Source organism: Oryzias latipes, chromosome 13, assembly GCF_053564925.1.
Source record: "Oryzias latipes strain Hd-rR chromosome 13, Olatipes_Hd-rR_3.1".
Taxonomy (NCBI): domain Eukaryota; kingdom Metazoa; phylum Chordata; class Actinopteri; order Beloniformes; family Adrianichthyidae; genus Oryzias; species Oryzias latipes.
In genome coordinates, this window is record NC_136249.1 from 27,603,382 (window position 1) to 27,628,207 (window position 24,826).

Here is a 24,826-nt window from a genome sequence, read left to right on the forward strand (position 1 = left end):
TTACAGATCCAACCAAATGTGCAGTCAAAGCATTAAACTGCATGTTTAATAGAAAACAAACGGGTCCATCTTTCATTCAAAATAGTTTATTGCTTTCATGCAGGAGTGCCATTAAAGTCCAAACCACCACAGTAGATGCAAAATTACTTTCTCTGTACAAATATACTTGCTTGTATCTTTAAATAGAAGCTCGGAAAGAAGCAAAAAGTCAAAGAGCCTTCAACTCCATTTTGAACCCGCGACAGGTTTCATTAGGACAGTTGACATGCATCAACATTACAGTGCATTATACCGGGAGGAGACCGTCACTCACGCCCTCTCACACACACACACACTGTGTTACAGCCGTCGTGCGAATATGGTACAAAGGAGTTTAAAAAAAGTAGTAGGACACTTGTCTTTTTTTTTTCTTTTTTCGCTGGTTTCTTAAATGTCTGTTACATTCTGACCACCTGTTACATTATGATGCAATGTGGAGACGACTGTGTCTTCTGCAGCACTTTTTGGTTGTTCATTTACCAGGAGCACCCTAAAAGTACTGGCGTCCCTACTACATAGCCTAGAACTACATATGCATAGTTTTGTGCTTAAATTAAGCAACTCAATAAAAACTGGCACAAGATCCTTTTTCTTTTGAAACCCAAAGATAGGAATCATCTGCAACACATGAAAACAAGCTTTACTGACGATACCATTACAGGAAAAAAAAAAAATACCATAGAACATTCGGCAATGAAGTTTACAGTACTGGCCATGTTGCACTTTTTAAAATTGGCTCAAGGGGGTTGACACACGACAAATAGAAAGGCCTCTGACAAAGGCGGGAATTTGGCACTTTATTTTTTTGTTGTTAATTGTTTTTTTCCTTTCCTAACTTCTAAGAAAACTGAAGTGGTTTAAACTTGAATAGTTCTAACTTGCACAAAAGATTTTCTCTGTAACTGTAGCCCTTACCGACAACCTGCTGTGCAGCTTTTAATACCCACCTATGACTTAAAAGTAAAGCGCAAACAGCTACACAAGGGAGAGAAGAGGCTAATTTGACTTTCAACATTTTGCACAAACTGAAAAATGTGGGGGGATAATAAAACAAAAACTATGTCATTATCTCTCTTTTTTCTTTTAGTAATAAAAGGACATCCTTGATTACTTATTTATCCATTTCCATATCCATTATTTCAAATGTACCTTTTTACATAAGAGTTGTACATCATTCAATGCAGTTGGTAAATGTAAAAATAGCTAATGAAATAAAAAACAATTAAAATCGTAGAATAAAAAAAGGAAATCTTCTGTTTGATTGTTCTGCTTTCATCTTTACAAAATGGTGTGCTTTTTAGATTACCGATATGCTAAAAAGCCAATATTGAAATAATACTTTTACAGTTAAGTGTGTGTGTGTGTGTGTGTGTGTGTTTAACCATCACTGCTCTGTTTAAAGTTCCCCTGAATTTTTGTTTTTTTTGCAAACACAAAGAAACATAAACTTGTACCCATCAAAGAAGAAAAAAAGGAAGGGGGAAAGCGGGAAGTACACGTACAGTTCGGTTTTGTAGAATAGGTAGTACACATTAAAGTAACATCAAGTGTTTTTCTAAGCAGGTTATCGACCAAAAAAAACAACGAAAAAACAAAACACCACGAGCATTGGCATAGCAGTCAAACCAAAGTGAAAGACATGCAAAAAATTGCTATAGCTTTCAGAATGAGAAAGAAAAAACGGAGGGAAAACTGTTCAGACTGGAATCTGCAGGAATAAATAATACTTTACATTCATTCAAATGTACAGTTCTGCTCCCTGTCCTCAAACTCAACAATAACCCCCATAAGCAGCTCGAGAAGAACAGCTGGTTGCTCCCACAAAGCAGGTGTAACCTACAACTGAACGCAATGGTAACAATGTGTGCCACCATTTGACCAAAACTGACGTCCGAGACTTCAAGACACCAACAGACTAGACAGGAAATACAGTCAAGCAGCTCTGACATCCCTTAGTTCATAGAGTTTAGTTCTTATTTCTTGGTTTCTTAAAGATCTTGAAGGGGAGTTTCTTGCGACTAGCATTGGAATCTGTGTCATCTCCCGTTGAGGCGCTGTCCTCCTCCAGAGGACTCTTCTTGGAGGATAACTGTGGGATGCGGGTGCTGCCTTTGGCCCCTATGATCCCGATCTGCCCTCCTGATGGCGATGGTGTATCAGGATCGGTAGAGTTAGGACTGAAAGAGCGGGACGACTCTGAAAAGCTGTGAATGTCCCCCAGGCTGGGCGACTCCTCCATGTCGTAAAATTTCTTCATGAGAATTGGACTGTCGCAGAGTGTCTCTTTGGCGGCTTCCTCCAGAATGCGGTTTCCTCCGTTGTGACTCAAGGAGTGCAGTGACACAGTGTCGTCTGCATGGCCGTGCATGAAAGAAACGGGTTTGACGTGGTGGCCTCTGGAACTGGCGGAGGACAACCGTTCACCAAAATGGGAGAGGGAAAGTGAGGAATCGGAGTCGGAGCGATTTAGGTCTCTGTGAGGGGGAAACATACACAGATGAAAGATATCAATTTTATCGTCATGACAAAGGCCAATCATGCTCTATGTCGTCCACAATCAGCCACAAATTCCATCAGCTCAGTCTGGATAGTGGAACTCCACACTTGTTAATTTTGAAGGCAAACATCAGAAATGCTCCAAACATGCTGAAGTTAAAAGTCAGCAGCTTGCAAAGTGTAACAGTTCATAGAAGGAAAAAGGATGGAGTGAAAAAGCACCCACATGCAAAGTATGAGGCGAGATGAGAATACCCGAAACTGTCGTTGCATGAGGACTGCTCTTTGGACACGTCTGAAAACGTGAAATCGGGAATGCGGTCCATGGGCTGGAAAGAAGCATGATGCATGTGGGAGGAATGAAAGACGGCGCCGCTAACAGCAGAGCTGTGCGAGCAGGAAGAGGACAAAGATGGCACAGACTGAGGGTTTGGGCTGGAAGCACAGATGACCAATGGATGAGAAACAGCCGAGGAGAGAGGAGTCAGAGGAAGGCATTCTGCATGCCCGAAGGATTGGCTGCGCGTCTGTCTGAAGGTGCTTTTAGCCCGGGAAAGATAGGGGGTACCCTCTCCATGATGCCCTCCCAACAGGGAACTCTCTACCAACCTTTGGGAGCCCGCGGCCAGCTGGGGATCAATGTGGGGTTTCCGCAGAGACACCATACTGGGAGCTGTTGGCACAAAACGAAAACATTACCAACCACTTGAGGGACGTCTGTGATATGGGAGGACCGAGGAAAGGATGACTAGGGTTGTGTCCGAATTCCTTCACTACTCACAGCACTATGTGGGGTGTTTGCCATTTTTGGGGGGGTGCCCAAATCTACAATTCCAAAATCCAGTGTCCTAGAAATTTCCCAGAAGTTAAATACGTTACATAAAAGTGTGCATCGATGCTCACTAGATAAGGGAATATGGACCACAATGCATTGCGCTTGAACAATTTGTCAACTGAAAAATATAAATAAATGAATAAAAATCAATGGATCCATGAATATACTTTGTAAAACATTAATATTTAGAAGGTTTTTACTTTGGGGAATGGGTGACAAAACACCGTAGTGAGCATGTGTCCAAAGTAACCAGGGCACTAGATAGTCTTTCAGGAGTTCAGGAGTAGTGAGGAAATTGGGACATAGCGTAGGAGAAGGTCTAGATCCTAGAAGTTAATTTGTCTAATTTTAAACCTAATTTTGTAATAATAAAAAGACTCATTTATATCTACTGATACTGTACTACAATCACTACAGAAAAAGTCTACCACATGAATAAACTCAATCCTAAACTAAAAGAAAAAGAGCATGCGCTTTTGAGAAAAGTTACATTAAAGTGAAGAAAATTAGTGTGGGTACAATGTACTGGGTTCTAAAAAGATACAAAGGAAGAAGGATGTGTGGTAAAGGTCCAAGTACCAAGATAAAAAATCTCCTTTTTTCCCCTCTACATGTAGAAACCTCATTTGTTTTTGGTTGCTCCTGTGGCTTTTGGAGAGTTACCAAATGTTAGAGTTCTGTGAAGCTTAGTTATAGGAGAGACAGACTAAGGATAGAAGTAGGGCATGAAATAAAAAGCCAACCACGATATTTCCTTATGTAGGTACAGTCTGAAGCAGTGGACCACAAGTCACTGGCTCGCCGCTCCAGATGTTGGCCGCCATCTGTGGTTAGTCCGGTGAGACAGTGTTGGGAGCCAAAATGCAAAATGGTGGTGGAGGAGGAGGAGAGGGGAGTGAGATAGGAGGTGGAATTAATGTTGATTAAAAGGCTCACTCACTATTCCAGCTGGAAAAGGATTCTGTAGCACCATTTCCACCTCCAGTTAGTCAAACTACGACCTAGTGAGTCAGGTTTGTTATGGAAATAATTCAGATTTTGTACAACAAATCTTGAAGACATGATTTTTTTCCCTCAATGTTTAGATTTGAAATTTTGCGTTTACGATTCAATGGCCGTTTTTGTGCATAATGGCTTATAGTAAACCTGATTAGGAGGTTTTAAATTGACATTTCTTTTTCTGCAGGTTGTTATGAAAGCAGATGGAGAACTTTTGTAAAGAATGCGACAAAAACCTGAACATTTCTGCAAAAATATATTGTCATTAAGATGCATTTGTCTTGACATTTTAATCTCAAAGGTAAAGTCACAGAAAACTTCAGTCTCAGCAGACTCAAAACATTTGTATCAAAAAACAAAATAACAAAAAAAAAAAAAAAGGAACTCATTAAAAATTGCATCAGTAAGATAAAGACACTTTGGCAATTGGAATTAAACAAATGCGTAATTATTTTACAATTGTAACCTGTGCAGCCCCCATTACCAGTGAAGCTAGAACATTTTCAAGTGTGCTTTTATTTACTTGTTATTTGAGATTATTTTTCCAGCATAGTCTTCGAATGTTTATACGTTTGTTTGTTTATCCCAACATAGTGGCCCACAGGTTCTGGTGAACTCTTACATTGTAGAATTCCAGGCATGACGCAATCATCCAGCTCATCCATGTCGTCGGACATGGGGAAGTGCTGAGGTGTGGCCCTGCCGCCCATAAAGGTGGGATCAAGGTTGAGGGCCGCGATCAGCGAAGAAAGCCCGGGGTTGTTGACGATGGCGAAGCCCGTCAGGAACTCTATCTGGTGCCAGCGCTGCAGCCTCTCTCGCAGAGCGGCTGTCACTTCACCAAGGGATTGTCTAGAAAGCAGGAGAGAGTTGAGGGAAAAGAAGTGAGAACGGAACATACATTTGAACCACGGCTATATACTGTAAAATTGTTTGTTTTGACCTACTTTGCTGCCAAGATTTTGTGGTCCACGTCATCCAGTGAAGAGCTATGAGCCACGTGGAAGGTCCCGAAGAGAGTGTTCCTCTTTTTCTTTATCTTCTCTGCCTATAGAGAACAAGAGAAAACTTTTACTTTCTTATACTAGTTGATATGTACCGGATCTGTTTTGTACAATGATCCTTAAATGCTTTGAAAATGTTTACAACTAGGTCATACAGTCAATGCGTCAACATCATCAGTCCACTAGATGAGCACACTCACCCCTTCTTTGGCCATGAGAAGCTGCCGTTCTGCACTTTGCTTCTTGATGTTGTAGTACTGCACCTCCACCTCATGGGTGAGCTGCAGCCACTTTTGGAGAGACTCGGGTGGTGACCAGCTACAGCGGGACTCCAGCTCCTTCTCTGCCTTTTTCAGGGCCATACGCACCTGAAAGAATTTACAAACAATCATTCAAAGAACAGAAAATAGAAACCAGCACTATCACAAAATACAGCAAACCTCCTTTTGTAATCAACAGGAAGGAAATTATAAAAAGTCCTTTAAGGTTAATATATATAAACGTGCATGAAAAATAAGAGTTTCATTGAGGTAATTCCACTGACTTCTTTTATCGTTATTTGGGGAACTTATGATCCCTGTAAAATATGATACAATTCTAGACATCAAGTTTGCTTCTGTCTGAAAAATCTCAAGGATGAAAATATTTGAATTTGATGAGCATGATAATTCTGCAACCAAAAACAGATGAGCTTTGCCAACTGGTGTGGGCTTTGTTGTGGTTTTCAAGCTCTGACTGACCTCAGTGGGAGTGCTAATGATATCTGTAGTAAAAACTGAAAAGAACATGTTTGATGAAAAGGTTGTTATAGAGAGGCATTGGGCCAAATTCACTCAGTTTATATATATATATATATTTATATATATATATATATATATATGTTGTATGAAAATTACCTGTTCGAGCTCCTCCTCCGCATACTTTTGGCGACTCAACTCATTTACGGTCCCTTCTCTCAGTTCCCTCAGTCGTGAAGCCTCCTGCTTAGCAGCGTTTATCTCATCCCTCAGCTTTTGTTCCAGGTTTACCTTCTCCACTTCGACTGTCCGATGCTCCTCTTGTGCAATCTGCAGCCTTAGAAGAGGGCGAGGCACAAAGTTAAAACTGGTATTCCACCATTCCTGTGAGTTTTGTCTCGAAATGCAGGTCTTTATTAAAGACCGACAGAGTCTGCAGAGCGGCAGTACTTATATAGAAATTTGCCTTTGAGTCGTGGGCTGAACCGTTGTAGCAGAGCAACCCTGTCTCCTCTTCCCGTCACCCATTCGTGTACACACTCTCCTACTAGCTTACAGCCCCTCAGCTACAAGTGCATGCATCAGAATGGAACAGAGCAGAGAGCTTATGGCCCCCACTGTATTTTCCATAATAACAAATACAATCTCTTTTCAAACTGTATTTTTTTCTGATCCTGGTTCACAACGATTTGAGTAAATACATACTCAGAAATGCAATGTTAAACTTGCTAAAAACACCCAAAAAAAATCCAATATACAAGACAGTGGGTCTTAAGTGGTGTTACATAAATAAACAAAGCTACACTGACAGTTTAAAATCCTACAGACAGACATTACGTTTTCAAGCATGTGTGTGCCACTGGTGGAATAAATCAGCCACGAATCACCGGAAACAATGGCCACCGCGCAGAAAGCAAGAACCGCGGTCACTTGCTTGACATGTCACAATCAACTCAAGCCAAGAACAGAAGCAGCTGTCAGTGTGTAACTTTAGAACAGCACCCTGTGCTTCTCTGTGCTTGTGTAGCATCCGCAGCATGTGTGTGCCTTTCTAACAGAGATATTTTTACACAAGCCCGGTATTATTATTGTCACTGGAGCAGACCCGCTATTATTAGAACTGAAAGAAGGCCTAACGAGCGAGACCATAACTAACTGGAATGTTATGTTGCCTGCTACTGGACAGAATCATTTTTTAATTTCACATAAAAAATAAGCTCAAACTAATACCACTAACTAGTCACTAGGGGGCAGCACTTTCCACCAGTCATACTAATGCAGCACAGGTAACAGAAGAAAGGACAATCCAGACAACATGCCTTCAACTTTGTCCTCTGATGTTTGGGTATTTTTAAGAGAGAAATATTTGTTATTTCACTAGCAATTTAGAGATACAGTGAAAAAAAGGCTGATTTCCTGTAAAAATCATTTGACCAAAATGCTTTCCAACTGTTGCGTGTCATCAGCCTTTATCAGGAAATCCAGATGTGGTAGAATTAGCTGTACAGCTGACGTGTTGAGCAGCCACAGTTATCGCCATTTCCTCACAATGTCAATGTGTCAGAGTTGCATCGGGCGCCTTAGAAAGTCCTCGTCAAAGCCTCCTCCCACCTTCCCCAACACGGAAGCCATGTCTGAGCCAGGCTACTCGATGCCACCACAGGCTCAGCTCCGTGGTATGGAAAGAGAGCAGCTGGTCGGAGGGATCAGGAAGAAAGGTTCTGCCTCACACTGAAGACAGATCTTTTTCCACTCGGGCTCCAAAACACACAGGCTGGAAAGAGATACAGGTCTCTTCATGCTAACCTGTGACCTACATTTGACTGCAGCATCAGAACCACAACTGCAACCTTTAAGACACACAAATCTGATGAACAGGAACAAGACATATTTGCAACAAGACTGATCAGATAAGCACCATCTGCTTCCAGCAGCAGGCTTGACGGATGTCAGTAGGATCCTTTGCTGACTCAAAAGAAGAAAAAAAAACTGCACCAAGAAATGATCCCACTCTTTTTCTATATCATGCTGCACCTTGTCTGAGGAAAACAAAGCTCATGTTCGTCTCTGAGCCTCCACCTTTGGGCAGATTCAAACATTCAAATGCAGTGAAATGACACCGGTGCAGATAAACGGCACTGCAACGCTCTACAAAAAGCTAAAAGTTGATGGGGATCAGCAGAATCGAGTTTCTGCTCTCCTCAGCAAATTGACAACAACCACAACACAGTTTAAATCATTTAATCAAGTCTTTCATGCAGCTCTGCTATAAGTAAATATGTGAACAGAGGAACACTGACCCAGTTCACAAAGTACTTCCTGATTTGATAATCAGGTATTAGGAATAAGCGATCAGATGGGGTGGAACTAAAACACTGGAGTATAACTGCCCATCAGAGCTCATCAGGTTGAAAAGTCTTCTCTATAATATTCTCTCCTGTAGCATTACTGAATATAAACATTAAGCCATGTGCCAGATAAAAGCAATAAGAGTAATGGCACACTTCTCCCTCAGGAGAGTCAAGGAGGCTTGCCAAGAATGTCACAGTCATATTGGAAAGCCTATGGCTGCTCCCTCCCTGGACAGTGAAAGGGCCTCTCACTTGTTTTTAATATAACAAAACATGACATTTCCAGAGGTTCAAGTCTTTCCATGGGGCCACTTCAGGAGCTCTCCTGCTGCCAAAGCCCCCCAGTCGTTTTGTTCCAATTTCAACTTGACTGCCAAGCGTGACGTTCCACTCTCCTTTTCATTTCTTTCATTCATTCATATAAGTCTTACTGTCCATCCGATAAAAGACAAGGTGTTTATAAATAAATATGTTGCTAAAGCAGTGTGGCTAATGAGACGTTCACACCCGGCATGTGATGCAATAGCGTGTTAAACGCGCACTCTTGAATGAACATTTAGCAATTACTGTTCACACTGGACTAGCGCTACCAGATACTATGGCTTCTACTTCTTGTCTACGGTTTACTAGGTCGTGTTCACCACTACAATTGGAAGAGGCTTGGTACAAAATGGTGCAAATTCTTTTGCTCCAGATTTTTTCTTTCACATACTTGGTGTCATAGAATTCCGGCCGGACAATTATTAACCGCAATTATTCATTTCTTCTCCATGATCAATTTTCAAACGGTTGGAATTTCCATGAATCATAATAGGGACACCATCCACATGTCACTACCAAATCCGAGTCCCTGATAGATCAAAGTTCAACCTGGTTTAACTTTCAACGCGTGTTAAATGGCCACACGTTTTGGGTTGTAGAAACTTGCGTAGTGACACATAAATGGGAGAATTTTGATGGCACTAGCCCAAAACACATTGAAATAGACTTCTCATTGAAGGTGGCTGCCTGACGAGTGTTACCGAGTGGGATGTGAATTTAGCTTAAGACTGAGAGAATTAGAAATTCCAACTGAAAACAGTTCAACCCTTGCAACTGCCATGCGTGACAAAAAAAAAAAAATAGAACTCACTTCTGCTGTAGGTCATGCAAACTCTGCTCAGCTCTCTGCAGGCCCTCCAGATCTTTCATCATCTTCTTCATGTGGTCTTTTGAGTAGCGGTTCTGTATGTAGGCAAACCAGCAGCCTCCCATTCCAATTACTATTGACACAACCAGCATGAAGTCCTTCAAGTGGTTGTGCCTGTTCACTGAAGAAGAAAAATAAATAAATAGTACACAATAAACAATTATGTTTCAAAGCAAGCAACAGTTTCGAATAAAGAACTGAATAAGTCATAAAAAGGTATAAAAACTAGTATTTGTTTCGATCTGGCTGGTACCAAAGAAAGTTCAGTCAAATTATATGCATCAGTAAACGATTGTTTATAAAATGGATTTTTAATAATTATATCTCCATCATGTTGCCAAAATCAAGTAATGATCAAGTTAATTCTGCAGTGTTAAGTTATAGTATGTCCTCTATATATCTGATAATATTAGTTCTAAATTTCCTATATTTTCAGTCAGAACTTAGTGTGACACGTTAGCCAACAGTTTTCCTTGCTTGTTTGATTGCAGCACAGAAATATCCTTCACGTTTGTTTTCTTAGAACAATATTGACCAAAGCTACAGGAGGGACAGCAAGCCGATACCCGTGAGGTTTGCAAATAGTGACGGTAGAGCAAATACTGGTGTCAGTTCATGTGAACAGACCTGTACCAATCATTCATTAAGAGAGAAAGAGTGAAAATAAAGTATAAAAAAAAATAATAATATATCGAGAATAGCAAGAGTATGGGGTTCTTTGTGAAGAAAAGTCCCATTGATTTCACTGTTAAAGGGACATGTAGTCTTTAGCAAACAACTAAAGAACACCAACAAAATGTATTTACCAACTTGAAATTCAGTTATCAACAGAAAGGAATCAATGATTTGCTTTAGCATTATTTAAAAAGATGACTTGAACACAGAAATTACAGATATACAAAATATGACTTAAAAAACCCCAACACATTTGACATGTTTTACTCTTGCGAGTATTTATTTATGATTTTATGTTTTACTTTTTCAATTATCGTTACAAAGCTTGTTGTGAATTTGGGCTATACAAATAAAATCAAATAAATAAATAAATAAACTCTTCAAGATAAAGCTGTAAAACTCCCCTTTTGTACTAAAATTACAACAATTTAACTGAGGTCCAAAAAGGAAGGCAAATATGTCAATTCAATTGCAATTAGTATCATTGTTTTGTGTAAGTATCAAAGTGCTTTTGTTAAGTGCTCTTGGTACAAGTAGAGATGCAAAAATGCATTTATTGGAGATCTGCTTTATATCCGTCAAAAAAAAAGGGCGACAGCTCTCAAAGTTCCTTTTTAAGATATTCCATCAACAATATTCACCTATTATGTAATTTACAATAACAGCCACAAAAGTGCAGAAAAACGTTTCATTGGCCATAAAACCTGTCATTTTCAGACTGTGAATATGTTTAGATAAACCAAACTACAACAGTCTGGTATTTTAGGTTCAACATAATGTCACAGATGTCTCAAAAGGCTGTTCTTCTGAGTCATCTGTTAACTACCCTTATGATTTATAAGAAGCTCTTACTTTGAAAAGCTGTCAGGACCAGACTAATGTGGCTGTTTGGATGTTTTTTAACAAGTCTCCACAAGAGCACACGTCAAATACAGATGGCTACAAGGTGTGTCACTCTTATTCTAGTGTAAGTGCCTACTATCTATAAAGGGTCATTCAATCTCGTTTTGCTTAATCAAAAAACTGGAGGACTTTTTTTTTCACCTACTAAATAAATACATTTTTGTAATGTACTTAAAATGTAATAAGGTCAAAAAGCAGCAACACAGCAGATAAAAACATATCTTAAAATGATTCCTAAATTATTCTGTTAGTCTTTCAAGTCAAATATTTTGTGAAGTATTCGTCAAAAAAAAATCAAAGGCAAGTCATGATAAAACTGTAAGTTACTATAAGAGAATAAAAGTTCAAGTGTAGAAACACAGCAGATTCATTGGGCTGTTAATCTTTACCAGCAAGTGAATGCAGACGTGGTGCAGAGATAGAGCAAGAGGAGTGTTTGCTTGTCTCAGAGTGCAGAGGGATGCGTCAGGAATACAGAACAGCGCAGACGAACTGAAGCTGAATCCTTTTTTTGATGGAAATAAGAGACAATCAAATGGAATTCATTGAGAATAAATCAAGATGTTTTTAAATTTATGTCTAAAGAAAATAAAAGAATAGTTCCACACAGGCTATTCCAGTGAACTTAAGTGAACATTCTTTAACGGCAAATGATTTGCTGTGGATGGAAGTGGTGGCGCACCATTTGAGTTTGAAAGCTTCCTTGTATCAGCCAAAAACCCCCATTGTGAGCAATTGTGTTTCTCTTGTTGATGCAGGTCATTTTGGATGTTTGCCAACCAACAAGCTGGGACTAAAACGTCAACGGTAACTTTTTAGAATAGGAACAAAGTCACCAACATTTGATCTGCTGTCGAGACATTACAGACTGCTCATTAATCATAAACAGGAGAAAAATCTATGAACATTTGCTCGTTTCATTCTAAAGCTGTGTTTTCGTTTGCACTGAAAAGACTAAAATTAGACATGAACTGCTTATTTTTAAGCCAAATGACTAAATTAAATTTCGGGACTAAAAATGGTCTTTAACTAAAAGCTTCTCTCACCGCGTATCACAAGAATTCTTATTAATGGGTTCAACTGCAGAACAGATTTTGGTTGTGGATCAGCCACTATTCTCTCCACAAAAAACCCGACTCGTACGTCATTGATACGCTACAAACGCTATAATTCTGCGCTGAAGTAGGCGGAAACGGGAACATAAACATCAACCTTGGCGGACGATGCTGCTGAGACCAGTTAGTGGAAGGGAAGCAAGGTCACTGATATGACTCACATTTGGGGTGACAGCTCTATTCAGGCCAAACTCAAGGGCTCTTATCGCAACTCGGCGATTTTTGAAAAAATTTCCAGCGAAATGGCCGACCGTGGTGTTGAACCTTTCCCGCGTTAACTTTTTTCCCTTTCCGACCGTGGTCAGGAGCGTGGGGGAGACCTTCTCCAGTGCTGAAGGCGGATCCTCCTCCAGGGTTCACTTCCCCGTTCGGACCCTCAGATTCCCCGGAGCAGGTTAATAAAGAGTCAATAGCAGTTCCTCCTTCTATTTTTACCGTTCTCCTTCTTTCGTAACACAACATGAATGTGCGCCCCCAACACACTTCCGCTGCCCCCCCCCCTCATCCACGCGCTCTCTCCTCTCTCTTAAACACACGTGTGCGCGGCCCCAGCAAATAAACATCCCTATTCCACAACAGTGGGTACAGACGATCCTGGCTCCAATGCCTTCTTAAAATGGGAAGATTGTAATAGTGTTGGCTCCTTTGTGAAAATAAATGTAATAATGCAAAAAGATCGCCGCTGTTGACACACTGTTGTTACATCCATTGTTAACATTAGCTACTTCCACAAACAACGAGTGATGTCGTTCACCGTTAAGTACTATTCTGCGGGTCACTTCTGGATCATTTCACGGTCACACAGGAGATCACAAAAGTTCGGGTTTAATTGGAAATGTGAACGGCCTTGCAAAAAAATCGGATTCTTTCAAAAATCGGAATTGAGTATTAAGCCCTGCAGTGTGAACATAGCCATAGATGTCAAATTTCAAACTGTACTGATAACAGCCTATATTAAAATTATATCTTTTTTTAAATACATAAACCAAATAGGATTTGAAGACTTGATTATTTGAATTAAGACAAAGAGGACATAAAAATGTCAGAAGGGCAAAACTGATAACTGTGTATTTTTACTTACTCAAGGGCGCTCCAAAAAGCACGGTGTCTAAGGCTTTTAGCTGTAATTTTTGGACATGGCTGCGATCCAAAATCTTCAGAATAGACAGTGTCAGGGTGGTGTTTTTTACAGCAAGCCTGAAAGAGAACAAATGTGTGTTCATTTTACAGGAAGTATGAAGAAAGTAGCAAGTGGTGCAATCAATCTTTACTTCTGTGTCACTATATGTGTGTAAGGTCATTACGTGATACATCCTCTAATTCCAACGAGTGGTCGGGCTTGGGGAAAAAAACCTTTTGTCAACATGAAATATTGGTTCATATAAAATGTTACATATTCTTCACTAATAAATGCTCACTGTATATCATCATCACAGGAAAACAACACAATCAGTTAACTTCTCCAGAAGTACAACCCACTTTGGTTTTGATCGCAAAAACACCAGGGGTTGACATAGCCCAGAAATTTGCACTGGCCCACAGGGCCAGTAGTTTTTGAAAGTTACTGGTCCTGCCTGAAAGTTACTGGCCTGAAACCGCACACACTGCGACCCCAAAACTTTCAAATCTACACGTTTTCGCAAAATATGCTTTATTGAAAAAGGTGAAAAATATATTAGCCATTAGATATTTTAGTGGCCTGAGCGGACAAGTGAAAAATAAAGTCTTGTGGTCCGTACTGCTCGAGAAACAGGACCAGGCCAGCATGCAAATGGCTATGTCGAGCCCTGAACACCAATCTGTTTTTCTCGTTTGACCTGTAAGGCTCTGAAGGTCAAGTAGCCACAGGCTGTTGCCACAAGTTTACATTATCTTATAACAACTTGGCCCATCAGATTCAAGAAATTGTACACAGTTTTTGAAAGTGCTGGGGGCTGCATGTTATCGTTTTTATGACAGAAGCCTGTGGGCCGGTAAAAATTGGGCCCACGGTCCGGACTTTGGACATGCCTGCTCATGAGGCAAAGTGAAGGCAATCAAAAAGAATGAAAATGCAACTACTTAAGGAAAGTTGAATCTTACCTTGGCATGGTACTTCCATTAAAATTCATCTTCCGAAATGCATCCACATATTGTGGTAGTTCCACGCAAGTGATGAGCCATTTCACCATTTCATCCACTGTCCAGTTATACACTATGGGAAAATAAAGAAACTGATCAGGGGACACAAGTAAGAATGTTGACCATTTCAAAACAAAAGAATCTTACTGAAGTTACAGTGCAGTGAGAAAAACTGCAGCAAGCAGTTTGTTTTAATTATTTATGATGAACACAAATCAAGTCTAATAGTATTTGCTTACCAGATGTACAGAACAGTCTCATACCAATAAAGAGTTTAACATTAAAACCCTGTGCACTTTCTGTCCTCTTTTTGTGATCCAGCAGCAAGTGACCTGCAGTTACCTTCTCTGTGAGTTTTTGCTCACCCAGAAGGAGGGTCTAAGGGCAGGGATGCCAAGTTTTGCTTAGTCCGTTTAATTTAGTTTAGCAATCAGCTATTGCATTTTATGACTGATTTTCTGTTTATGTTTTTTATGTTTACACAAGTACTCAGCTGCTTCAAATTTATAGGACGTTTATCAATGGTTACGATAAAAATCTGTCAAATCAAAGTATATGAATATACTATAAATTAGACGTAAACATGAACACAATACTGATATAACGCACAATAACTCAAATGCAAATGAGACTGGAAAGCCTGTTTAGCATGGAGCCTCACCTCTACCGTTGCTTTTTAAGTAAAAAAAAAAACAAAAAACACCCACATAAATCAAATGTGACCACTGAAGAAAGAAAATCTGTTTTTCAGCTTTTGTAAAACCCCTAGAGTTTCACCATGACACTGCAAAGAAGAGTGGGTTAGCACAACAGGCAATGTGGAGGCAAAGTCGTTGGTTGAAAGAGCGTGAAAGGACACATGTGCCAGATACAGCAGAGCTCCTGTGAACAAAACAACAGAACAAACTGGTCGAGTCAAAAGAAGGAGTGTGGCTGTGAATTTTGTGTCGACAGACTCAATGACCTCCTCTCAGCAGCTATCTGCAGCTGATAAACGACTCTTTGCACTACATGGAGTCCGCGGCCGTATGCTGTTGATGGCAGAGTGAGAAGTTGCAGCATGCAGATATGTGCAACTGGAGCGACTATGAGTTGGAACACAGGCTACGTTTGTGACACAAAAAAGGAAAATCAGACCCTGTGGTGTTTTTTAAAACGGAACTGGTAAATGGTTTTGTGGTTTTGAGGTAAAGAGTTGGTAAATATACATGCAATACCAGTGTATGTGCAAAAATAGTTATAATAATGGTAATGATGTGAAAATAATAGTAAATGGAAACAACAGAATATAAATTAATCTTATATATATATATCTATGGCACGAGAAGATCCAAACAATTAAACTGTTGCATTTTAAGACAGTCACTCAAATACAAGAGACTGGTTGATTTCATCCTTGCAATGTGAAGAATGAAAGGAAATCTAGTGGTTTAAAGCTAATACTTAGGAAGAAGAAGAAGCTCTCTGCTTATCCGGCTTACCTTCAGAACCTTTCCATGCATTCCACAGGTCTTCTACACTGATGAACTGGTCATCACCATGGAAGGTGTTGTGCTTCGCCTTGGGGTCATGGTAGTTCAGATCCTCTCTGAGGAACTACAAGATGGAGGCATTGGAAACGGTAAATAAGGTTTTGTTACACAAAAAACACAGGAACAATGAAGACAAAAAGGGTGAACATTTTCCACATGACTTTGCTTAAGAATAATGACACAAATACATAGACTGTTTTGATGCAGTTTGGAGAATATGGTCATTGGTATGGACATACAGTGTTCCCTCGCTCTTTTCTCCTCCATGCCGTGTGTCCTATACAGCAGCGATCCCAAACACTCGGGTTGTGGGTCATTTGGTACCGGGCCGCACAGAAAGAATAAATAACTTCTATTACTTCTGTTTTATTTATTTTGGAATCTGAAAGATTTTTTATTTTGAAAAATTGCCCGATTCTCTGTAGCACCCGTCACTCTTGATGCAGGCTAAGGCGCTCTTCTCGGTCACGTGACAGGTTACCGCTAAAATAAAACCCAGAAGCTTTAACAAGTAAAAAACAAACGTCTTTGGAGAGTTTCTTTCCCAAGGGGAAAATGCCCAGCCAGGAGAGAGAAGAGGAGCCTTCGACTTTCAAAAAAAAGAAAGCTACTTTTAATAGACAGTACTTCTTTTTGGCACCACGAGTGTGGGAAGGGTAGAGCAGTGTTTTTCAACCTTTTCTGAGCCACGGCACACTTTAACCTTAAAAAAAATCCCGCGGCACACCAGCATCCAAAAATTAAAAAAAAAAAAAGGAGAAACTCATAGTCTGTATTGATCTACAGCCCCCCCACAGTCTCACATGCATTTTTGAGATAATTGTTGCAGAAAAAGCTGGAAACTGCAGCTGTTTTTTTCTAAAAGATGCAATAAAAGTTAAGTTAGAAGATTTAAAAACTGTTTGAAGTGTGTTCGTTGGTTTCAAGACGTTTAACAACAGATCTCCTTGTGCTCACAACCCAATGCATCATGGGAGATGTAGTGCATAAAACGGCCGAAGATCGCGTCTCTGAGCTTCATTGTTTTGTTCACTTGTTCCACGGTCTGACACCGGATTCTGTGGAAAGCTACACCGCTAAAGACGAGCTTTAGCTGGTATTTTTGTTAGAACTGAGCGACTTTATGAGCTAAATCGGGACAAGGAAGTGAAGACTTTAACCACTTCTGATTGGTCAGACTGATGACATGTGATTAAGCTCCCCAAGAATGATTGGTGGAGACAGTTAAAGGGACGGGACTTTTCCAAAATACAGCCGAAGCTACAGCTGAATCGCGGTACGTCATTCTTATCAAAATGTCTTTAATAAAATAAAATAAACGCAAAGAAAAAGTATTTTACGATCTTCTATAGTCCTAACTCCTCAGTGTTTTATCAGGGCCTGTTTGGATAAACACAGAGCTGAAATCCTGGAGATGGGAAATGTTTTTAGATCAGTTAATGAGGGCAATTTCCCACGGCACACTTGACCATCTCCCACGGCACACTAGTGTGCCGCGGCACACTGGTTGAAAAACACTGGGGTAGAGGATGATGACACCTGTGCGATGTACAATGTCATGCATGTCAAAATAAAAGCTCAGTGTTCGTCTTGACATGTTTCTGTTCCTCTGTCAGCGTAGCGTTGCTACAATAATCATCCGCCTACATCTTAAAGAATGGTCTGTGAAAACGTTGTGTGATGTCATACAGGTCCGTGGCGTTAACGAGGTTGGGGACCACTCCTATACAGAATCCGTTCACTTTGCCAAATCTACATAAATGATTAAATGTGAGCAGATCTTTGATTTTTATTCTACAATCCTGGACTTATTTTTCTTTGAATGTTTGAACTTTGAAAGTCTAAACAAGAAGTGTGTAGTGAGGAGTTTTTCAGCCTTAAATCCTCTGTAATGCTCATTCTCAGACTTCACTAACCGCAAGTTATTTTTAGAACATAACCCTCGCATTCAATGAGGGAACACAAAAATACTCAAAATGAACAAATCAAATGACTGGTTTTGTGACAGTCATCAAAACATTGCGGTTCCTCCTGGTGCGTATGACAGGGTCATTACCTTACAAGGGAAACCGTTAGGTGAAAATGTTTAATCATTTAATGGAAAAGCTGACTCAAACCAACTCCTGAAACATTTGCAACACAACCACGCTTTCTTTTGTTTGGTAGCTTTTCATTCAGGTCATTCTGCCTTCAGCCTTCTGGGTTATGCTGCAAATGCAGACACATGACTGACTCCTTAAAACCATAACTTGTTTCCTGGCATATCCGCAGATCTGCACTCAATTGTTTTGCAGCGATGTAATCTCAAATATGCATTCATGCTGCATAGTTTTGAGAGACCAGCACATTTTGCAATCTTAATTTCTAAACCGCCGATATTTTTCTGGATGACGCCTCAATTCTCAGACACCTGAGACCACAGCAACTATTCAGGTACGGACGCATTTCATGACTGGAGCTCCTGTCATTTGTTTTTTTAACAATGAACTGACGTCAACTACACTCTCCCCTAGACATTTTGATAAAGAACTAGAGAAAATTAACTTGCATCAGAATCAGCTTGTATCCTTTGGAAATGCAGCGTTGTCATAAGGTGACAAAATGAGCTTCATCTTTTCAGGGTTTTCCCTCAAATATGTATTTATTACAGCAAACATAATTTCTGTGTTTGCCGAATGTTTGTTCTTAACCGTTTCCAATAAAAGCCTTGCACCTGCAGTGATAGTGTTTTCTGTTTTGGTCTGGCCTGGACCTCATGACAAAAATTAAACCAAAGAAAATGCCCACTAAAGGAGGAAAGAAAGAGACTGAAGGGCCTTTAACACGTTCTCACCTGTTGTCCGAGAGCCTAACGCAAACACAAATGTTTTCTTTTTGTTGTAAAATAGCACACTGAAAACACTACATTCAATGTCTACCCTTCACGGAAATAACATGGAAAATGAACACCACTCACAACTAGAGTTAATGAGAACTTGGTTAATTATTTGACAAAACAGCTCAGCAAAAGAGGGAGTAAAGCAGTAACAGGGAAGAAAAAAGAAAAAAAATCAACCAAATACAAGAAGTTTATGAGATTACATCCAGATGATGTTTGGATCATCAAAATAATAAGTCAGGACTTTGAGGCTAAATGATATACATCGAGGCAGCCTATGCTCAGCCTTAGTTTATAAAGGTTGGTACTTACGCCGTCTGTCTCCACTATGTCTACGTTGCCGTTAGCGTCATCATCCATCTGCTTATGAATGCTGCGGATGGCCTCGAAGCTTAGGCGAGCATTTTCGTCTTTGCACAGCAGCTCGTCGAAGCGGCAAAAATCTGCAGAAGAAAAAAAAAGGACATCAGGGATTCCTACCAGGCAACAGGTTGCTGAAGTGATGAATATGTCATGCATTCCAAAAAAAAAAAGAGGAAAACACTCCTAGAGTTCGTCTCCCATGTGTCACTCAGTTTGGGATTGAATCTCCTTTGTTTTGAAAACAATTTGACTAAATCAATCGAAGCTTGTGGTCTTTAAGTCGCCTTTGTTTCGCAGCAGTCCTTTGTGGAGCCTCCCTGACTGCAATTTTCTTGCTGTTAAAATAAAATAAAAAAAAAAACGATTTCACCCAAAAATCTGATGTTAGTAACATTCCAAGTCTAACCTTACAATGCATATTAAGGGGACATTTTGTGTTTTTAACATGTTCTTGTGATGATGGAGGACATATTTAAGAAACTCAAAATTTCATTTCTAATACATTTATTCATATATCATGATAAAAGCTGCTTTGGTAAGCCTGCATTCATCCGATGACACTTTAATGAGTGGCTGTGTCTCATCGCCGTGGTGTTAGGGTATCATTTTTAAGAAGATCCTGATAAGGAACTACAAGGTAGCCTTTAGGATGACGTCACGGCCGCATGCTGTGTAATGAGAGACAGAAAAGCATGTAAGAAGCATTTTCAGCTGTGTTAAAATAAATAAACGTTATAACAAATAAACAGTTGGACCCTTTTCTCTCTTTAATAGCACGATGATCATTGCTTTATATTCGTCTGTGGCTCATTGGTTGCTTCTTTCCTAATCCATTTATGTCGGCTATGGTGGCTGTTTTGGTTCAGTTGTTGGATTGTATTAAGACTGAGGAATCTCAGAGCGAAAAGAAGCTCAGTCCGATTGAAAACGAACTGAGACCACCTGGAAAGATGGATCAGAGAGATTCTTGGTCCCGGACCAGGTCCACTTGGAGTATTCAGACTGAAAATGTGTTCTGCATTATCGGGAAAAACACACTCTGGTTCACTTTAAGCTGACCAAATGTGTCCGGTCTGAATACACCCCGACAGACCACCGGGAACGCTTCTAAAATAGCTCAAAAGATGAACGGAGTGGGACTTTAAGGAAAGACTAAATTATATATTGTTTTTAGATGAAATCCTCTTTAAATGTATAGAAATGTTAAGATTTTGTTTGCTTTACGACTTGCTAATAATTTGATTCATTTTCTCTGCAAAAATGACAAAAGAAAAAACTGGTGAATTGGATGTATTTACAATTTCTTAGTGAGAATGATTCAAATTTGACAGTTGATTCTAAAATTCAGCGGGTACCTCCTCTTTAGGTGCTTTCCTATCTAATGTTTATTATTAGCAGAACTTCCTGACAAAGCATATCAAAAATAAAAGTGTCACTCCCCTTAGAAGGAAATCTTTCATTTCAGGTTTTTCCCCAACGCATCACTTTGTATCAGAAGCTCCCTGCAACTAAATAGCACATTTAGGTATTTTATTTACAAAAACAAATTTTTCCCCCTTTCAAAATACTAAATATGTCATGAAATTTTATATATATATATGATGATAGGAAATCAGGTCTAACTTCTATGACCTTAATTTTTTAAAGTTCGTTTTTTTTCCCATCGAAATGTTAATTTTTTTTACATTTTAAAACCACACTTTACATATACATACGGTATATGTAATAATTAAAAAATCCTTGACAAATTAGCTGTATTAGACATATGAAGTGATTATGGTTTATTATGCCATGGAAGTATGTATTAAAGCATTAAAAAGAATTGATGTTAAAACTCAAGCACAAGAACCTCCCAAGTAAATGCTTTTTATGAACACAATGAAATCCATCACAACAGTTAGTCTACTTCTGTTTCAATGTAACTCCACTTCCCTTTTCATGAATGATTAAGCCTTGATGCACAAAACCACTGCAGATACCGACTATTAGCTGCAGATGATCACTACCAACCGCTCAAAAATTGAAACAATTTGGTTTGTATTAAACTGAAAGTTTAAAGTGTGATGTTTCTTCCAACTGATTACCTAAAAAAACTTTGGACTACGAGAGTTAAAATGGCAAAACAGGATGTACGGTGTCGGATTGTAACGTCAAAACCTTTTACTTTCATTCAGTAATAAAACAAGTCAAACATTTTCCGTCTAAACATTTCAATTGAGCTTTAAGCAAACCTACTAAACCAAAACCGGGAAAAGCTGAACACACCCTGAACTTCCGTGTAGCAAAAGGCAATTTTTCTTTTTTTCTTTCATGCAAGCCTTTTGAGCTTTAGCAAACCAGCAAAGCCACATACCACAAAAGCAATGACTTGCTCACTTTACATGCTTACAACTAAAAAAATGGGTGTAAAATTAACCACCTGCAACAGTCTCATAATCGAAAATAAACCTTTTTATATTTGGCTTGAAAACCTCTGATGATGCAAGATAAGAAATTTACCTACTAGCAATTCTTCTTTTTTTTTAAAGCAGGAGTTATAAAAGCCCTTTCCTTATGAAAACCCGTGAACATCAAGTAAATGAGACCAAATCATGACTTAGTAGTTGTGATTAGCTGAAGTTAGTTAACAATAATGTACAGCTTCATACTCGGCAAAACTTAAAGCACATCTTATTCAGACTCATGACCCCAGATTTTGAGGTTTTCTTTGACTACTCTGCAGAAGTGGCTCAGATGGAGTTTCAACGCTAACAAATACTAATAATAACGTTGAGCAAACGTGCAAGAACTAATAGTAACGTAGCTTACAACAAGAACCACTGCTCAAGTAAAACTCAAAAGGTAAATGCTTGGTTTACTGTTTTTTTTTAAGACTTCTCTTTTTTGCACCTTCAATGTTAACTGTAAAGTCCAGAAAACAAATAAAGTCAATTACTGCCTTGCTGGAAAAGGATTTAAATCATCCAAACATGTAAATCTTGACTGATGAGTGAGTTTAACTTCTATCTGTCACTGTCAATACGTTGAAAAATGGAATTATTTATCCGCATTTCAACAAAGATTTGTTTCACATACCATTGAGGACAAATCTGAAAATAAAAATCTTTACATTGCCAAAAAATGTTCGGTATTTAGCCAAAGGAGTTAGGTTTAAAAACAAAAAGGTGCCATTACATTGATAAAAACGTCACTATAACCTTTTCTTTTTAATGAAATCCTGTTATTACTACCAGACAAACTTGATATGATTGGGTGGAATAAACACCAGTTCAGCTGGACTTGGTGGCTTGCTCCAAGCTGAAGCACAAGGGCTTATTGGCAAATGCCAGCTGTACTATTCTCAGCGCGGCTCGATTTAGTGCCTGTACAATCACAAAGATGTGACAGAGACTGTAGTACTCTGTCAATAAATACAGTGTAGTACAGTGTACTAAATCAAATAAAAAAATAATAACTAAATAATAAAAATGATAAAATAAAACTAAGAGTTTTCGACTTACCTGACAAACCATTATCAGATGTCTGACCGTCCACTTGTTTTTCAGTCCTGCTTTCTCCAATCAAGCACAAAAAAAACACCCACAAGGTCACAGATTTGTGGAGCTCCATGCCTAGAGTGACAGAAAGAACATTATGTGACCATTAAGAATGAGCTGAAGGGTAAAATAGATAAAAACATGAATTATATTTTCACATTAATTAAGACAGACCTTCTTATAATCTTTGAGATGGTGAGTAGATTAGCTTTTTTGCACCAGCTGACTCAGGAAAAGGAAATAACAATAACAGTTGCCACCCACTAGTGTCAGTATTCATGTGTAAAGCCTATAGTTTAAATGACAGCATCTCCAAAAACAATTACATCTATGAATCTATTATAATATTTCTTTCTGTGTCCGTCTGTCTTTATCCCTTGGTGCTATCCTAGACACTATAGCATTGGGTGTGGGGTCATCTAGACCCCACAAGAAGACAGTGTGCTAAACCTTTTTTCTTCAATGATATGTGATCTTCACTGGTGGTGTCCATTACATGAAATTCTCTCCACCTTTATCTACCTTTGTCATGGTAGGGATAACGCGTCAATGTAAGGATCGGGTCACCTGGCTGGAGCCCATGATAGCACAAGGGTTAAAACACTAGCAACTTTACTTGTTGATCTAAAGTACATGACCAGGTGTAAACACTTTTAATATATTCGTGTAAGCGGGCAATAACAAGGCTTAAAGTTGGAGAAAGCTGTTGTCCTTAATCAAAAGCTGGCAGAAGAAAATATGTCGGTGTTCCGTCGAAGAAAAAAAATTGTTACATAAAGATCACTTTTCAGTCTACCCTCGCTCTCTCTTCCTGGACAAAAACCGCCGCACAGTGCCGTTAGCTTGCTGACTCCCAGATGAAAAGTCTTACATTTTAATTGTCCGCAAGCGCTAAAAAAAATAAAATATAAAAAAATACAGGCCTGAAAAGACATGTCAGTTCAATGTGTGAAACTATAAGAAACTGATAAGAAAAGCCCGGTCCATCCAAAACGTGTGCTTTCAAGTATCGGCAAAAGCTAGCTAGCTAAATGCCAGGATGTCAGCAAAATAGTGACAAAATTTTAGGGAATATGATAGAAACTTAAAAAAAAAAAATCACATTTCTATAAGGCCTTTAGTTTTTCGTGTTTCAGCCATCAAAAAAGCATTTTCTGACCCAAAATTTCTATCCACTGGCTTGCAGCTAGTCAGGATTAAGAATGAATTGTCGTTTCTGCTAGGCTAACGGTATACGGGTAACGTTACCAAATAATTGTAATAACACGAGGGGAAACGTTACCTTTGATGTATCCAAGTCAGGAAGTATGTTATTTCAGCTCCGATTCAACATCGCAGCAGAAGCCTGGTCCCGCGGAGCAGAAAGCAAAGCGAACTCCACCTACCGTACGAAGTCCCAACAGCCGACCAGCAGATCCAACCGAAAAAGCCGCAGCGAGCGCGTCTTGCTCTACGTTAGAGTCAGTGCTCGTCATTCGCCGATGCTGCCCCCTATCGTTTGGAATGAGTACTGGAACTCACCAAAATAAGAGCTGAAGTGAGCTCTCTAGTGGATGTACACGGTCATTTACTTGGTTGTATTCAGAGTAGAACCTTCTCAACACAGACTTTCAATAATGGTTACTGTAGATAATTTAAAGCAACGGTCCAAAAAACAAATCATTAATGATGGCCTGAATTAATTATTTTAAACTAATGAAATAAGTGCTAGTAGTAGCAATAATTCCTTAAAATGACAATATTTAAATAAAAGATTGTGTAAATCCAAAAATGTTAAAGTTTTAAAGAAAATTCCAAAAATACTTTGTTCAACTGTTTAGCCATTGAAAATAATACTTTCTTTTATGATTAGTAACTATGCCACCATGCCAAAACTCGATAATGTACATTATTTGTGACTTGTGAAATAGTTGCTTCTCAGCTTTGCAAAACAATAATTTATATGCATCTGACTGTGCTTTTAAATGGACAAGAAGTAGAACGTACAGTACAAAAAGATTGGGCATCACCCTTATTCACATCTTATCTACAACTTCAAACTTTTTTATTGATA

The 24,826-nt window shown here is 39.2% G+C and overlaps 1 protein-coding gene across 6 annotated transcripts; it reads right to left on the minus strand.

The window, feature by feature from the left end:
- Positions 1 to 70: 70 nt before the first annotated feature.
- Positions 71 to 24,273, minus strand: stim1a (stromal interaction molecule 1a). Of its 6 annotated transcripts, none has more exons than XR_013647227.1 (15): positions 24,056 to 24,273; positions 22,738 to 22,848; positions 19,187 to 19,317; positions 15,946 to 16,060; positions 14,426 to 14,537; positions 13,425 to 13,540; positions 9,594 to 9,771; positions 6,270 to 6,447; positions 5,574 to 5,741; positions 5,317 to 5,417; positions 4,992 to 5,221; positions 4,311 to 4,371; positions 3,145 to 3,208; positions 2,791 to 2,864; positions 836 to 2,513 (listed from the first exon to the last, which is right to left on the minus strand). XR_013647227.1 is itself a non-coding variant. In XM_011482356.4 (15 exons), exons 2-15 carry the CDS (start codon positions 22,844 to 22,846, stop codon positions 2,506 to 2,508), a joined length of 1,665 nt encoding a protein of 554 aa, XP_011480658.1. In that variant the 5' UTR covers positions 22,847 to 22,848; positions 24,056 to 24,273; the 3' UTR covers positions 836 to 2,505. The 6 variants fall into 6 exon arrangements, 5 of the variants coding, with proteins under 5 accessions (XP_011480657.1, XP_078786003.1, XP_004075351.1 ...); XM_011482356.4 differs by lacking the exon at positions 4,311 to 4,371 and adding an exon at positions 4,114 to 4,194; XM_011482355.4 differs by lacking the exons at positions 2,791 to 2,864; positions 4,311 to 4,371 and adding an exon at positions 4,114 to 4,194 and having other exon boundaries at positions 71 to 2,513.
- Between the last annotated feature and the right edge of the window lie 553 nt (positions 24,274 to 24,826).

Bases quoted from the DNA above. Each gene is read 5' to 3' on its own strand.
- stim1a (XM_011482355.4), bottom strand. From the start codon at position 22,846: ATGGAGCTCCACAAATCTGTGACCTTGTGGGTGTTTTTTTTGTGCTTG. The intron at 3,209-4,113 runs GTTGGCTTTTTA...TTGTGCCAACAG, and splicing joins CTACATAAGGAAATATCGTG to CTCCCAGTATGGTGTCTCTG. The intron at 2,514-3,144 runs GTTGGTAGAGAG...TCCCCCTCACAG, and splicing joins CTGGCCGCGGGCTCCCAAAG to AGACCTAAATCGCTCCGACT.